This window comes from Botrytis sinoallii (genome assembly GCF_014898435.1).
Source record: "Botrytis sinoallii strain Bc 23 chromosome Unknown BSIN_017, whole genome shotgun sequence".
In the NCBI taxonomy this organism is placed as follows: Eukaryota; Fungi; Ascomycota; class Leotiomycetes; order Helotiales; family Sclerotiniaceae; genus Botrytis; species Botrytis sinoallii.
In genome coordinates this window covers 18907-35795 of record NW_024066044.1, presented here as the reverse complement: position 1 = coordinate 35795, position 16889 = coordinate 18907, and the positions used below count along the sequence as shown (strand labels likewise).

Below are 16889 nucleotides of genomic sequence, written 5' to 3'. Positions count from 1 at the left end.
GGAAACTTTACTCGGAATCGGAATGTTCAATATGATCTCCTAACATATCTTGCATCTCGAATTGGTTCCAAGTACCGTGTCCATTGGATGTGATGGCTCCCATGTAGTTACTGTCATATATGGCTTCTCGGGGATTATATGACATTCCTGAAATATGACGACGAGCTCCTTCACCTAGACATGAGGTGAGTATCATCCATGCTGTAGCTTTCGTTAGTGCTTGAGTGATGTGTGAGGGGTAGGAATGGTTTGGGACAGGATCACATGCCGATGAAAAGCGTAATGCCAATCGACATCACTAGAATCAAGGGCCAAAGTGCAGGCATTGCGAATCACGAGATATCGTTTTGGTTTCCTTGATCCGTAGCTCATAAGTTGCAGGCGATGTTGCTAGTCACTCAGAGCTGGAGGTAAAAAGGTCATGCTGACTAATGTAATATCACATCTTCGGCGATGCTGTGCTGGAAGGACTTGCAGATCAAATTTACATGGAAATAGGTACAGTGCTACAAAATGGTCTTCTTCGATTGTATCAGGTCACGGTGTCAAGAATGCTACAATGAATATTGCAATTGGCAAATGATTTAAATTATAACTATCTGATAATGCACATTTCTTGCCACTGAAGACATCTCATCATTCCATAGTGCTGATAACTAAAGGACCTACCTTGTTCCAAACTTACCTGCGAGTGTTATCCAAGCCAACGTACTCCATGTCAAGCATTTAAAGTCAAAGACTCAAATGAACCTAATAGCAACCATCAATTAGCATAGAACCAATAGTGATGTTTGATGCTGAAAATAAATTTCCAAATGGTTCAGAAAGCCGTTTAAATCAAGCACTTCAACCGGCGACAGAGATTTGAACTACAAGACGCAAGACGAATCTCTGAAGCTCTGAAACCCCAGCTCCACAACCTATCATCCCAAGCTTGAAGGCCCAGTCCGGTGCGGGAGTAGGGTTCGGTTGATGAGCATTCATGGAATGGATAAGCTGTTATCATCATAACGAGGAGGTGCTGAAGGCGATGTAGAGTATACCGTACCTGTGAATGTCGTTGTTGCGCCTTGCATACGTGAAACGTGAGAAGAATCTATGACTGAAGTGACAATTAGCTTTTGTAATGCGTAGATGGTTAAAAGCAAAATGAGGTAATGTCTTTTTGGATCAGAAAAGTTTTGGTATATTGGTTATCAACATGAAAGTTCAGAAGCAGAACTGATTAATTTTTTTTCATCATGTAAAGACGGTATGGAGCGCGAAATTGGAAGATAGGTGAACTTACAAATGAGAAGACTCTTGCTCCAGGTGCAATAGATAGCGGGGTAGTGTTGTCGGAATGTGCTGCTTGAAGCAATCATGATCTATAATCTTGAGACAATTGTTAGCAATTGCAAAAGGTAGATATTTCTGATAGAAATACGAGCATTAAGATCGTGGCTCATATGGTGATGCATGTTTGTTCGTGGCTCAGGAGATCGCCGAGAACTAAAAGGTGTGTAGTTTGAATCCGGGCCAGGAAGATGTGAATGAAAAAAAGGATGTAAAAACTTACCAAGTTAATTGAATACTGAAGGTCCAGCTGCGACTAAAGATATTAGTGCGCGAAGTTTTAAACTTCTTGTCCATTGATACCATTGTACCAGACAATGCTGATATATTGCATTGCATTGCTTAAGAAGCAATTGGCAACCATCTCGATACCAAATCAGAAGAATATTTTTTATTGTATAAAAGAGAAAATCTGGTCGAGGTTCGCGAAAATTTAAGAAGCTTCAACCACGCTAAAAACATCTGCAAGGATTATGTCGGTCCGTCTGTTTATCCGGACCCCGGCAGAAAATGTTGATAGTTCCTACCGCAGACAGCTGTTTGTGATGGAAGTAAAAACTAAGAAGAAGATACGATAGATAATAATTTAGGTTGGCCAATTTCACCAATTTTCATATCAATCATGTCTGATCGAAGGAGAATAAATGGTCCCCCCGGTGGAACAAATCCACCAGTCTTTTTAAAGTATCTTACCAAAGATTCAAAGAATCGTCCAGAACGACCATCTAGGAACAGGCAACCCAATGTTTTAAGGAAAATTTGTATGTATATATATCAATTTCAATACCAATGATTCCAACTCATCTCCAATCAGTTTTAAAGACCGGTGTAACACCGTCAGCCTCAGGATCCGCATATCTCGAACTTGAACCATCTCAACCCTCAAATCAATCAGCGCCAGGCCTTGCTTCCCTCTCTACATCTGGTCTCAAGCTTGCATGTACCGTCCATGGCCCTCGACCATTACCTAAGTCTGCCGCATTTTCACCGCATATGATCCTACAGACGCATGTCAAATATGCGCCATTTGCAGCTAGAAGAAGACGAGGATATGTTAGAGATACAAGTGAAAGGGATCTTGGAGTGCATTTGGAAACGGCATTGAGAGGTGTAATCATTGGTGATAGATGGCCTAAGAGTGGAGTAGAGATAAACATCACGATTCTTGAAGGCGAGGAGGATCATTGGTGGGGTGATGATAAATCTTTTGGTTCGTTGACTGCTGGTGGATGGGGTATGATGAGTGTACTCAGTGGTTGCATCACCGTTGCTTCTGCGGCTATTGCCGATGCTGGAATCGATTGTGTTGATGTTGTTTCTGGCGGAGTTGCCGCTTTAGTACGTTCACCGGCCACTCCAGAGCAGGATGGCTCTACTGAATTGGTTCTGGATCCAGTACCATCTGAACATAAGGAGATTCTAGCTGCATGTATTGTGGCATATCTTCCAGCTCGAGATGAGATCACAGACCTTTGGGTGAAAGGAGATATTGGACATTCAACTGAGTCTAATACTGATGATCCATCTTATGAAAAACTTACAGAGAATGCGGTACAGGCTGCTTTGGGTGCACACAGGGTTCTTATCGGAGCTCTGAAGGAAACTGCAGATATCAAATTCAGAAGATGAAACTGTACATGCAATGGTTGCTTGTGTATTTGAAATTGGAGTTTTTGGGCGTTAGAAAAGAGAGTAATCATCAGCCAACATTGGCTTAGGATGAATAAGGCGTTAAAGGAAATCAGGACTTTATTGCATGAAAGCGAGGAGTTTCTTGTGATCTTTCGAAAGTTAGGCTTCGATATCTACGTTGAATGATTACAGGATTGTCATTGTTCATTTTCAAACATAGATGCACATTCTTCTTGGTACACCTTTTTTCGTGATTGATTTTGTATTGTATGCGCGAACAACATTTCAAAAATTCCATTGAAGTCCCTTCACCATTTTTCACAATCAAAGAGCATCACAATAACTTCTCCCAATTTCATGGAATTCAGAGATTATATATGGAGAATATCTTGACATATCTCTCAAACAAACACCAAGCTTTCACCTCCCATCGAAAGCAGGCAGTTATAATAAGCCAACCTGCATACCAATACCCTCCCAAAAATAAAACATCCCCAAACTCTGTCGTTTCATTCATGTATCCACAGTTCGCTTTCATCATCTTGTGGTATATAGAAGACCAAACTTCCCATATCCTAAGTCAACTTGATGGAGAGTCCTAAGAGATTATTGATTACTTTCTCAAAATCCATGCTTAAACATTTCAATACAACACAACATCGTCATCTCACTCCAAAATTACATATCCAAAATCGCTAAACTCTTCAACCCTCAATATCACCAAGAAAGGCGAATCAGCAATCCAAATACTTGCCAACTTCCAAAACTCGGCAAGCTTAAGAGTGGAAAGGAAAAGGACGCGAATAACAGAAAACCATGCCCTCAAAAATTCAACTTGATGAAAATCTTGTGTTTTTGTATATTTGTCTACAGAATCTGATATGAAAACTGTGAGTACATTCCATAGACAGGATGTTTTGTTAGTACTTTGATTATATATCGACGTCTTCCAAATAACATATTCCAACGCTTTATCCCATTTTATCTTCCCCACCCCCTTTCCAACCAGCTTAATCAACACCCATGACTTCCTTTCCTCACTCTAACAACTTTCTCCCCACCCTATAGATTGATTTCGCAGCCGTAGGCCAAACAACTAATCTCAAATCTCCCGCTGCACGTATGCGCTACACGAGACTGAAACGCCAGATTGAAAAGGGGGTTATTGGGGCGAATGCGAATATTAATCTTGGGAGTGGGGGGGATGAGAGGGAGAGAAATGGAGAAGAGAAGGAAAGAAGGAAGGAGAAACGAGAGAAGAAGATGAGAGAGAAAAGAGAGAAGGAGAAGAAGAGGGAGAGAGAGGGTGTTGAAAAGAAGGAGAAAGTGGAAGCTAAGGAGTGGAACAGGGTGGAAGGCGGAATGCGAACGGGGATGGGGATGAGGATGGAGATGGGGATGGGGATGGAAATGAAAACTTATGGTGGAGTGGAGAAAAAAGAAGGGAAGAGAAAGAGGGAAATTGAAGATAATACGGAATCGGACACAGATGCGATCTCAGAACCGGATTTCCATCTCCAAGGATGGAAAAACTCCATACTCAACAACACAACCTCTCCATTCCCTGCAGATCCTCCCCCACTCATCCAACTTTCCACGCACCCGCACGCCGAATATCCCTCTCACCCATACATGCACAACCATCCCGCAACTTCCGCTCCCCAAACCAACATCTCGCAAAGCGATCTTTCAGAATCACAACCCATCTCTCAAACTCTTCTCGACCAACTCCCCTCCCAAACATTCTCCTCTCCTCCACTCAACCCCCAAATAAAACTCGAACCCTACTCCCCCTTCTCCTCTTTCTCCTCCTATTCCACGGAGCGCAGCCTACCCAATCTTCACGAGCGCACCGAAGACAAAGACGCAGATTCCGAAGACGAAATGCCGCTTGCCAAACGTCGAGGTGTGGGAAAACGACACACTTCTCAATCTCAATTTCAATCTCAATCTCAATATCCAAATGGAAATCCAAATCCAAGCAGAGAAGCAACTTCACATACGCATGCGTCGAAAATCGCAGAGGGATACAGAAATGCACATTCGCATTCTCATTTTCATTCTCATCCGTATTCTGAGACGAGAGATCCGCAACAAAATGTATGTGCAGAAGAATACACATACACACATCCTCCTCTTCTCGATTCCACCCACGAACCTAGTACTTCTCAATACGCACACGCACACGCATACGCATACCCAACTCCCTACACCACCCCCTACAAATCCATCTACATCCCTCAAACTCCCACTTCCCACGAAACCTTCGAGTCCTTAAACTCCACTCCCTCATCCCCATTAAGCCCCCTTCCCTCTCCCTCCCCCTCCAAATCCCCCTCCGCACTCTCAAACCCACCTCCTCATCCCTACAACTGGGCCGATACATACCAATCCTACCGGCATCTATGGGGCACCGAACGTATCGCACGGGTTTCGTCCCCGCCGCCATCTGTATCGATTTCTTCATCTTTGCCTCTATATCATAATCGTAACCATGATTATAATCACAGTCAAAGTCACAGTCACAGTCAAAGTCATAACCACAATAATATCGCAAACGCTAATGCGATTTCCGATTCTGATGTTCCTCTTCCTAACAAATCGCCTCCTTCGAATACTCATTTATTATCGCCGCAGTGGTGATTTCTTTCTTGCATGCTTGTTTGCTTCGAGTTTCATGCTATCAATTTAGCCGGGGTTTATTAGCCGGGGTTTATCGTAGATGGGAATAGATTAGATCAGATTAGACAGGGTTAGATTGAACAGATTCAATTCCACCATCTCATCTCTTTTCAAAAAATACAAATCCATATTCCTACTTCAGATTTCTCCTCTCCAATTGGCTTTCTTCAGATGAGATGACATACCACAATAAATGAACACTGTAGAAACAATTTCATTACATTATCATCTACTCCATCAAGATGATATCACTAGCCGCCCAAATCATGCTTGAGAAAATGATTATATATGTCAACTAAATTAATTCACCGGCATACTTGGATGATGCCTCTCATCTCATGCTCTATGTGCAGTACAGATATACCATCCATCTATTCGCAATCACCGTCTCAAGATTGCAATGGCAACCCCATGCGTATCCTAAAAATATGTACAAATGTCCTTCTCTGTAATAGACCGAATATCCACAAGCTGCGCCATATGTCAAGCCAAGCTTGCAGTCATTTATACTCAATCAGCACCATCCATCATTTTCAACGCCAGTTTTCAACTCCTGTTCCATTCCAAGTAAAAGCGCCATGCTAAAAGAAGAACACATGATAAAATAAGGATAAAGAGAGAAGCTTCCCAGTTTCGAATTAGAACTTGTTTCCTCATTTCACTGGTCTGTCGATTCATTCATTCTCGAATTCTCGTGTCATGACTCTTCAAGCGGTGTCATTAGCGGGCTTTTTCTCGTCGGACTGCCCGTTCTACTTCTTCTTCCTGCACCCAAAGAATGCAAAGTAGGAGCCAATCTTTCTCGACTTTCCGTTCTGACTACCAGGCCACTTCTACTCCACGCATTTGGAATGCCGCTTCCCAGACCAAGGCCAATACCTTGGCCATGCTGCGAATTATTATCAAAATAATTGGCCGCCTCAAAATTAACCACATTCAATTTCGGCGTTGCTAATCCAGAAGATCTTCCTACTCGAGATCCTTCACTTCCATCCGAATTGTCGTTTTCTTCAGATGAATCAATGTCCCCCAGTTCGAACTCAGCAGCGGCATCACCATCTTCCAAAACGCGTTCGTAACTAGTGGAGCCTCGAGATCCGAATAACTTCCCTGTGCCGAAGAAACCACGAGAACCTTTCTTTGGGCTACCTGGTCGACGGTTCCGACGTAAAATTGTATTGACACCCCTATATAACCGAAGTCTCCTATCTCTCTTTCGGAATAGATAAGCAAAGAGTACCATAATCAAGAGAAATAAGAGAAGTCCGGGAGTGGATCGAGAATGTGCCTTTTCAATGAGATCATCGGCTGCATCAGACCAATCGTCGTCGTCTTGAGGTATGGGATTTGCATTAGAACCAGCCAATTGAAAGTCTGTGGGGACTCCCAAAGTATTGCTACCAAAGCCGACTGGTAAGGCATCCTCACTTGCTGGAGGAACTTGACCAGATGCATACAATATCATCTTTCCCAATGTCCAACTGACTTCTACTCCATCAATCTTGTCGACTGCTTGAAATGGATCCAAGAAACCTTTGCCTTTCGAGTGAAGCAACATTTCCTTTGTCGCATTGTAACTTGGTCCTGGCTTCTCCAATCCGACTCTCGGTACTCCAATTCCATCGTGAAGAACATTCATTAGCCATGAAGCTTTGAAGCAAACTTCTTGAGCTGTCTTGGCATCTACCTTCTTTCCCCATTTCTTCTTCTTAACCTCTTTCTCAATGTCGTCCCATTCCTCGCTACAGAAATCTTTTACCAAAGCTTGATATTTCGTGAAATCATAGGCTCTATCTTTGTGTGACATTTCAAAAACCTCATGGGTTGTATGCCAATACTCAGAAACTCCAACGAAATGGTTGACATCAAAATCGATGGCAGGAACATGTTGCCCGTGAAGCAAGCAAGGTTGGTCGGCACAAGGGGCATCTTTATCCAATAAGGGATATGTCGCTGCTAAGCATTGATCGAACCGGCCAGTACCTAATAAAATTGGGTCTTTTCCTGCCAGTTTCAAGTCGTCAACCACATCTCCATCCAATGTTGTTTTGAGGCCGGCTGGAAGACATGGGTCGAGCAATTCTTTGGTATCCTTGGTATAAGAAGCATCCATTAAACTTTCGACGTAGCGATGTCTAGCTTGGTTGACACCAAATCCTAACCATGTCGTAGTGAAAACTTTATATTCTGCGGGTTGTCCATTCATAGTCCGCATTCGCAATAACTTGAGGTCATTTGCATGTTTTTCGGCTTCGGTAGTATTGGGCGCAAATGCAATTTGCGCTGACGCTCCACCCATATCTAAGAATCCATATGTATGGTGTCCCTTGCCATGGGCGTGTTCTTCTGGTGTATCGAAACCTCCGAGTAGATAATTTGCAGCGATCCATCCATACAGTCCTTCTGTTTCACCGGGGATAACTTGGATATGTAAGCCACAATCTGGCAAGTCGAACTTTGTATGCTTTTGAGCATAGGCGCAAATCTCGGATAGAAGTACATTTTGTTGAACTTGAGGTAGTAATCGCATACCAGCTGTTGCCATCAAGAATATTGGTGTATCGGACACTTGATCTTTCGGGACGATATCGAGAGCGTGGTCGAGGAGCTGTTGTAAATGTTCTGGACCGACATCTTGGGGCTTTTCGCCGAACGTCGATACGCCTGGCTTAATCTTCTTCGTCCATTTCTTGTTGGTTTCTAGCTTGGGTAAACTTTGTAGGGTGAGGGCGTCGGGATTCTGTAGTGCTTTGGCACTGTTAAGCCATCTATAGATGTGAACTCGAGTCCCTGACGAACCCGCGTCCAGGATGACACCATATCGCCCTATTTATTGACAATTGTTGGTTAGCAAAGGTTGATTGGGGTGTAAGTACAGCTGATGGATTTATTGAAGGGCTGATTTACATTTACCCATGAGGAGAATGGGAATCGATTGAAATTGGTGAAAGGTATCGAGGTGACGAGAGGTGATGAGAGACGAGGCAAGTTGGGTAGAATGATGGGAAGGGTGGTCAGGATAGAAATCAATCCCTTATCCCTTCGATATTTTGCGAGGATTAAGATTACGAATGTATATGTATGTATGAGGTGAGATGTGAGGTAAATCGGACTATAGTAGTGATCGCCTCCAGCTGATGAAGCTTTCCAAGGTTCCCTCAATCCCTTATCTCTTCGGAAGTTTCGCGAGTGTCGAGATTAAGAATTTGAATGCATTCGGTCGAAAGATTCAAATCGGAGAGAGCGAAAGGGGTGCACTGTATGTGAGGTACGGAATAGAAGACTGAAAACGAATGGAATGATCTTCAATTAATGAAACTATTGAGATCAAAGTAAGGTCGGGACTTTGTACATGAAAATGGGTGGGATTATTGATTTGATTTGTTTGTTAATTAATTAAAAAAGCATTTATTAATTGATTCTTCGTATTGCGATAGCGATGAGATACTGGAGGGACTAGTAGGTATGCATGAACGAATGTGAATGCGAATGTAAAATGTGAAATTGAGTGGTGAATTGGTGAATGGGTGAATTAGTGAAGATTACATAATCTTACTAGGTAGGTACGGATGAATTTACTGCAGGACCCAAGACATTACCAAGAACCGCCTAATTTGGTATAAAAGCTTGGGAAGATGGTAGAATATGATTGGATACATGTCGGAAAAACTAAAGATAGTCAGCAGATTTGCTGCCTTAATATATCTCGAGACAAGTCTAAGGCCACAAGATCTATATTTAAAACATCCGTCGTTAACCTTCTTACTAGTAATAACCTTTTCCATCCAGTCCACTTGCATGGTGCACCATCATCATTGTTCCACACGTCAACCAATCAGTCCTACTCTATTCGACTCTCCCCAAGCCCACCAAGTCCACCGAATCCACCAAACAAACTTCTCTGATTTTTTCTTAGAAGGAAAACCCCTCCTCCCCTCCTCGAAAAGTTGGGGATAACAATACGAGTATTCGGAGAACTGATGATTCTCTCTTCCTTTGATTCGAGTATATTGCTTATCACATCCTCTCTGTACATATACGAACCAACCCAACTTCAAAGTTTGGATGCGGGTTACAACTTGCTACATATCTATACGAAAGGCCACGTAATTTCGTGCTTCTCTAGGATCTACTGAAACTCCAACCAACGACGGTTACAACCACTAGTTGTTAGTTGCTCGATCATTGATCCCCTAGTCTTTCTATGATCTACATGCGTTCACACCCTCGTCACAGATAAATCAACCTTCCTATATGGGGTTCAGATAGCATGCAACTCTATCCAGCAGTCATGTATGGCTTTAGAGTGGCTATCTTGTTTCTTATTAATTAAGAACTTTACTCGTTGACGTCTCATTCACATGGTCCTCATCTTGAATCTCATACGTTCTGCACACAAACATAAGCATGCATTGTTTATATATCTCTGTTCGGGAGGCTGAGATAGTTTCTCAAACATCAGTTGGAAAGGTTACCATGCCGCGTAATGCATGGACGTGCGCCGTCTGTTCTCGTTACTTTGGATGATTGTCAAACGGCGCCAACCACATATACTGTGAAGATTATGACCCTTCATAGGGAATGATTGGAAGCATAAGGTGTAGAACATGAAGACATTTACGATGCATCGTTCTAGAATGGCTAAAGAAGAAAGAATCTATCGAGTGATATTTCTACTAGTATTGATTGGGACTAGCTCCATTGATATTCTGTCACCATAGGATCATGAATAACTTCAACATATACTGTATAAATGTGATGGCTGTTCCCTTACTTCCCAAACATGTATCTGAGTATTTGGCACTCTCTTCAATGTAGTTGTATCGAAATTCTATTTTAATCTTTACTTAAAAACTGGTGAAAGCTTTTACAAAATAATCGAGTTGGTAGACTGCAGATAGTCTCAATCGTCACTATTAAAACATTCCTGTGTCGATTCATTTTGTTTTGGGGGACAGTAGAAAAGCGTGTCCTGAAATTTTCATTACTGTTAACACTCTTTCCCTGACTTTTAAAATATAACAGATGCCTATTGTTTGTAGAATGTTAGTCTCCCTATTCCACGTTCTTATATTGATTGCTGTTGAACGGTCAGCCGAATCATTCATAGATATCTTTTTATTACTTTGTTCTCCACAAATTTCAATTCACTGATCTTGTGGCCCATGAAACTGTGCTGTCTAGCATATCTATAGATGACTTAAGCGACAGTACACGACGGGGAGGTCTCGACCTATGAATTGGTATCCAGAGGCCCCATTTCTTATTCTTTATACATCTTCGAAATGTCCATTTTGAATAATTTGTAGGCATCAGCAATTGAACACTGGGTAGCGTACAAACTGGTTTGTGGACTGAACGAGTTGGCCAAAAATTCTACATTATAAAACTACTTTGATTGTCCAAATAGTAGTCGTCCATATCATCAATACTACTCTACAATCACTTTCTCGCATTGAAAACAAAGTCCAAAAGTTACACAAATTACTCAGCGTTCAGCTTTCACAGGCGCAATATAGAGAGACAGCTATCGAGCTTTCAATAACATTTCATATCGAAAATGTCTGATGACAGGACCCGGCAATGGATGTTTCAGGTTGACCAAGAAAGGTACGTTTGGAAGGAGGAAGCCAATGTTCTGGGCGTTCTGGGCGTTCTGGGCATAAATCGATAACGTATAGTTATGTACGTGCTAATCCTGCAACAATACCCAAGACACCACCAGAATCGGTGGCATCATTCACATCGGAGGCATTATTCGCACCGTCTATACACCACCGCGTTCAAAGCTATCAAAAGTATCGTCTGGAGCACGACTGACAATGGCACCAATGGCACCGTCTAATGCACGACCAGCGACATCGGGAGAAAATGGTGGGATGGAGAACAAGGCAGAGGGACAAGTGTCTGGACAGATGATGATGAACATAAAGGAGGAGATGATAGAGGAACTGAATGATGATAACATTATCGAGATGAAGGGTTAATGAAATCAAGTTATACGGGCAGAGAAGATAAGGGAAGCACTCGAGAGCAACCACATCATGGAGGTGAAGATAGGAATGATGGAAATGATGGAATGGCTGAAGGATCAGAGCCAATGAGCAATGGTGATGAACCTCGAGAATCAAGTTCGTATGCAGGTTCAGTAGGAGGTGGCGAGAGACCTCCAGACTCGACAAGAACCAGTAAAAAACATTCAGCATGGGTAATAATAAAAATGAAAACCCTTCAAGATCGGAACAGGGCTCTAAAGTTGTTGTTGGATATACAAGAAAGAGGGTCGGATCTTCAACATTCAAGAATGATGCAAGAGATGATAATAGAAGTAAAATGGAAATTGAAATAGGTAGTAGAAGAAGTGATGGTGGAAGTCGGAGGGGAGGTGAAGGAGATGGTGGAAGAAATAGTAGAACACTTTTAGAGTTAGAGAATGGTGAGACATCTTCACAACCAGGGAAATATGGTAAAAAAAACATTCAGAATCAACAAAGATGGTGGAAGAGATGATAAAAGTCGGAAGAGAGGTGATAGAAAAGGCTCATCGAACAATGGAGAAAAAGACAACGACGAAATTACGCCAGTCTCAAATCGACATGACGACGGTGGACACAGTGAGAAGAGAGATGAGAAAAAAGTTTCTTTTCAAGTACAGATAAAGATCAAGCCCAACTACATGAAGGCATTCCGGAAGACCCCAACGATTTAAGTGATCACCCAGAAGATTATGAAGAAGAATCTAGGACGAGAGACCAAAAAATCAGGACCGGGTGGAAAGATTTAGCGAGCTTTGTAAAGACCCTAACAAAATCAAATCGCTTCCCCGAGGCGATGGAACACATGAACAAGGATTTGCAGAGAAAGGGAGAGCTAAGTCGAGCATAAACCCTAAGAGGCGAGAAAAACGCGTTGAGAGAGGTAAAGATTGGGGTTACGAAGCTAAATGATGAACTCTTCTTGCGCGTTGTGAAAGTTGGAAGTTCGGATTATTGAAGGGAGTTACGTATACCTTGGGATTTTTGCTGGACGTTTGACTTGGGTTTATTTGGTTTGATTTGATTTGGAGCCGCATATCTTGTTGACGTTTTTAGAGCTTTGTTTCGATTTGCTTGTCTTTTTGTTGTGGGTTTTTGGGAATGCATAGAGTGGATATAAATAAATTGTTGCAGTTTGAGTTTTTCTTTCTCCTTTCTTGATTCATTGGCTTGATGAAAATTCACATCGTGTATATGTGTGTGTGTGTGTGTGGCTATGTGTTTGTATTTGTGTTTATGTATGGCACCTCCGTATTTTCTTTCCGTGGCGTGTAGTGCAAGATACTCCAGAGAAAAGTCTATTCATCTATGGAGAGCTAGTTTTCAGGACAAAGGTATACTAAATTGTCGTATGGAGTTGATTGAGATATTGGCATTTTGTGTATACTCATATACTCGACATATCTCGCACAAATTCTAAAGTGCTATTAGTGTTTGTATAGTGATTAGCTTTATTCTACATAGACTTGTACCCAAGAACTCGATTGGTACGAGAAATTTAGGGTGGGAAGTGGTTGAATTTGTAGACGATAAAGGAATATTCAACAAGAGATGGATGATTGGATATTAAAGTAGCTAATGATCCCCCTAGAAGCATACTCCATTACTGATGTATATATTAGAGTAGTTTCCCGTTTTTAATATTATAATTTATACATATTGCGTTCGAGAGTTTTGCGATCAGATCAATTTCTCGATTCATATGGAACTTGATTATCACAACTACTTCTTCCCATTAATACATCCTTTTCACTATTTCCACTCAATTTCAAGTAAACCTCTTCCGAATTTTCAATTTAAAACACTGCATTACAGATTCCTTAAAGATACTAATCGTCATCGCAAACTACGGACAATAAAAGACGTACCTCTCAACCCAGTTCAAACAGGTGGAAAAACAACGACAGAATCACAAACTAACTAATCATTGTGGCTAGCAGAGGTGGTCAGTCTGGTGAAGGAAAAGAGAGAGAGAGAGAGAAACAAGAGCGAAAAGGGGGATAGAAGGAGGAGAGAAGGAGGAGAAAGGAGCAAAGAAAACCGTAGAGACGGGAGCAGAAAAGAACATAAACCACAGCGAGAGAACAGGCGGATTTGACGACTTACCCAGCATTGCAGCGGGATCGATGTGTTCCGTGGATCCGTCTGATAGTGCTAGTAATGTCATTTACCATGCACCACCACCAACCGTAACTTCCAGTTCAATTCGGACGCCACTTACATCTCGTCCTCGTGTATCCATAAATCTGAAGTTGCGGGTCGCAAGAGTGATGGCGGAAGAGGGGGAGAATATGAAATCCAATCCAATCATGGTGCTAGATCACGACATTCTGGGAGTGTGAAGGCCCCGTCTGAGATTAGCGATACCAGTTCCTCCGAATCAGGACCAAGCGTATATTTCCCTTCAACTAGAATGTCACGCCCAGCTCGTTCTCAAGTATCCACTGGATCTAATTAGTAATGCCAGCACGCAAGAATTCTCTATTCATGGATCTGGCGCTCCTGAAGTTTGCGAGCAGGTTACCGAGAAGAAACAGTATTTGGTCCCTGCATATTCGCATAGCAAAGCTACGGAGAAGAAACAGTTACCGTATAAGGTCCCTGTAAATTTGCTTCCAGATGATGCTAGTGAAGACTCAGATCAAGAAGGATCGGCAAAATGGAAACCCAGAAAAATCGCGTATCAACGGCCATATACAGCAGTGCCAAATCCGCACTTCTCACATGAATAGTCCCCAAAGTTTTTTGCAAAACGGGAATGGCGACTCGGTCAGTCATGAGTGTAGTATAAGTTAGTATTCGGCAAGCTGATATGCCACACATTGACGCGTGGTATCCATTGCAATATGTGTAAGCTGTATTATATAGGACTGGTGAAATACCAGAATACTGATGAAGATTCCTACTATGACTTCCTAAGGATTTCAATGGCATTTCCTTGAAAACTTAAAGAGATTCAATGAACTTTAATAAAATTGCTTCAGTATTGACTGTCTGAGGGATGATTTATTGAATTTCGGCATTTTCATGTCCTTTCAGTGATTTATAGTATCATTGATGACTCTATTGGTATAATATTTGATGAACATACTGAAACACATAGTAGAGATTATGAATTGCTTCACTATAATGGGCTGTATATGAAAAACGATGTATATTGCTTTAAGTACTAGTCCTGACAACGACATAATAAGACTCAACGCCAGGTACGAAACAGAAGAGTATAGGTCGAGAGTTTCTTGTGAAGTGAACAACCTTGATCGGAGGTAGACATGATAATTTATCATGCACAACTTACTGTAGAATTATTTTATAATTATTACATATAATTACATTATTGTATTCTAGTAGTCGCTCAATTTCTGATGTACCAATTGTTACATCAGCGACAACAATATATTATTCTCGTCAACCTTATTCAAGCGTTCACAATCACATACATCATCTCATCCAAAGTCATTATGAACTTGTTAGTGTTCAAACGAGCTAGCTCTGAGGCCTCAGGGCCGATGATTCTCTAGCTAACTTTGAGATAGTAGCTCTATCGAGTCAGATGGTTTTATATGATTGGTAGATCTAATTTACAACACCTACTTCAAACACATGCAGCTCTGATTCTCCCCAATTTCGAACGAGAGGCAAAATGTATTGCGGTTTGTGGGTAAGATAGAACATTCTCAGCGTCTAAATTCATTCGATTGATTGTTTCTATTGCTTACTCTCTTACATAGCGTTTGTGCTGTGTTTGAATTATTTGATGCTTTGATGCTTTGATAGAAATACATAGTACCTAAAACCTTGACCAGAATTCTGGTAAACTGATTCTCCAATTCCTCTGAACGTTTGCGGATGAAGTTGCGCTCCTGAATGTATCATGGGAGAAGTTAGAGTTAGAGTGTACTGGAAAACCCGCCGGGTTCAAACGTTATTGAATCAAAGTCTACAAATAAGGATGCAGGCTCGCGTTACAAATTCAAAAAACAAAAGGTGCAAGAAAGATTTGTTATCTCCCCATTGTCTCAAGCGAATCAATGAGACTTGTCAATTGATCTAGAATTGAGCAGCTGGAACGGATTTTCAATACTAAGATAAGGTTCATTAATAACAATACCTGTATGGCGGTTCACAAGAAACAGTCTTAAAGCTCAGACTTCTGAACTTTTGTTTGTAGCTCTGAATTGTTTTTGCAGAGAACATCCACCCATCTGCAGTCTTTGCTGGCCGAGTGCCTCAATGACTCAGAGATCGAAAATTTCAAGATCAACAATACATTGCAGAGACCGTCAAGTATGACAAATTTCCATGTCATCTACATCGTATTCATGTTCATGAGCCTAACGTTGACTTTAGTCAAACTTTGAATACGGTTCTATGGATGCAATGTTTTCCGTCCTCGATATGATTGAAAGATTAAAGAAACGGCCTTCATCGAAATTTGCGCAGATGGTATGGAGCTTTCCAGTACCGGGTCAATGATTGGAAACAATCGATAAAGGCCTCGGTAGATATGTCTTTGGTTCTAGGCCACTTAAAATTGTGCGCAGAAATATAATTCGATCAAGAAATATGACGTTAGCTGTGGTACAAACGCAAATTGATAGTCTCTGAGGTACGAAAAACTCAAATTTGATTCAACTGTAAGTAACTTCCCGAAATGTCGTTCTAGATGTGGACGATTCCGGTGGCATCTACTCATCAGTTTCGGGAAGGAGTAAGCAGCTTTACACGCTACTCGAATAGAATCTTTGAGTTCAATAGAAGGAGAAGGAGTACCTTCCCAAATAGAAGTAGATTTCGTATCATGTAGAAAAACAATGATAAGCTAGACCCAGACTGCATTCCGGTGCAGTATTTGTGCCTAAGTGGGTGATCTCCAATCTTCAAACTTCCGGGATTCATTTGGGCAAAACAAAGTCCACAACTCCAGAATAATACCCCAATAAAGCAAACACAGATCAGGGAGGGTAATTATGAATCTTCAACACTTGCCGGTTGTAGATTTAGAATTGATTCAAGCACAAGATCATGTTCTAACGATCACGTGACTCAATGGAAAAATTACCTATTTTCGTCTTATCTTATCTGTAAGGTAACCCTATTCGCTTGAAGTTGCTTGAAATGAAGGGGAAAATCGGATGACATCTACGCACGCATACGCTGGTGCAAAATGTCATCGTACAATTGACTTTTGTATCTAGAACCTAA

The 16889-nt window shown here is 41.6% G+C and overlaps 7 protein-coding genes across 7 annotated transcripts; 4 read left to right on the top strand and 3 right to left on the bottom strand.

Annotated features, from left to right (window-relative positions):
• Positions 1-7: 7 nt before the first annotated feature.
• EAF02_008730 (uncharacterized protein) lies at positions 8-326 on the bottom strand (the record flags this gene model as incomplete). The annotated part of the gene is made up of 2 exons (XM_038904778.1): positions 8-201; positions 269-326. The coding sequence occupies 2 exons, from the start codon at positions 324-326 to the stop codon at positions 8-10; spliced, it is 252 nt and encodes an 83-aa protein (XP_038755188.1).
• Positions 327-740: 414 nt separating this feature from the next.
• EAF02_008729 (uncharacterized protein) lies at positions 741-1674 on the bottom strand (the record flags this gene model as incomplete). Its single annotated transcript, XM_038904777.1, has 5 exons — positions 741-750; positions 1049-1102; positions 1289-1374; positions 1559-1591; positions 1639-1674. The coding sequence occupies 5 exons, from the start codon at positions 1672-1674 to the stop codon at positions 741-743; spliced, it is 219 nt and encodes a 72-aa protein (XP_038755187.1).
• Positions 1675-1957: 283 nt separating this feature from the next.
• EAF02_008728 (uncharacterized protein) lies at positions 1958-2964 on the top strand (the record flags this gene model as incomplete). Its single annotated transcript, XM_038904776.1, has 2 exons — positions 1958-2096; positions 2150-2964. 2 exons carry the CDS (start codon positions 1958-1960, stop codon positions 2962-2964), a joined length of 954 nt encoding a protein of 317 aa, XP_038755186.1.
• Positions 2965-3848: 884 nt separating this feature from the next.
• EAF02_008727 (uncharacterized protein) lies at positions 3849-5610 on the top strand (the record flags this gene model as incomplete). The annotated part of the gene is made up of 2 exons (XM_038904775.1): positions 3849-3857; positions 4036-5610. 2 exons carry the CDS (start codon positions 3849-3851, stop codon positions 5608-5610), a joined length of 1584 nt encoding a protein of 527 aa, XP_038755185.1.
• A 736-nt stretch (positions 5611-6346) lies between these two features.
• Positions 6347-8566, bottom strand: EAF02_008726 (uncharacterized protein; the record flags this gene model as incomplete). Its single annotated transcript, XM_038904774.1, has 2 exons — positions 6347-8475; positions 8557-8566. The coding sequence occupies 2 exons, from the start codon at positions 8564-8566 to the stop codon at positions 6347-6349; spliced, it is 2139 nt and encodes a 712-aa protein (XP_038755184.1).
• A 2643-nt stretch (positions 8567-11209) lies between these two features.
• Positions 11210-11636, top strand: EAF02_008725 (uncharacterized protein; the record flags this gene model as incomplete). The annotated part of the gene is made up of 2 exons (XM_038904773.1): positions 11210-11259; positions 11375-11636. The coding sequence occupies 2 exons, from the start codon at positions 11210-11212 to the stop codon at positions 11634-11636; spliced, it is 312 nt and encodes a 103-aa protein (XP_038755183.1).
• A 217-nt stretch (positions 11637-11853) lies between these two features.
• On the top strand, positions 11854-12534 carry EAF02_008724 (uncharacterized protein; the record flags this gene model as incomplete). The annotated part of the gene is made up of 3 exons (XM_038904772.1): positions 11854-12115; positions 12144-12263; positions 12305-12534. 3 exons carry the CDS (start codon positions 11854-11856, stop codon positions 12532-12534), a joined length of 612 nt encoding a protein of 203 aa, XP_038755182.1.
• Positions 12535-16889: the final 4355 nt, after the last annotated feature.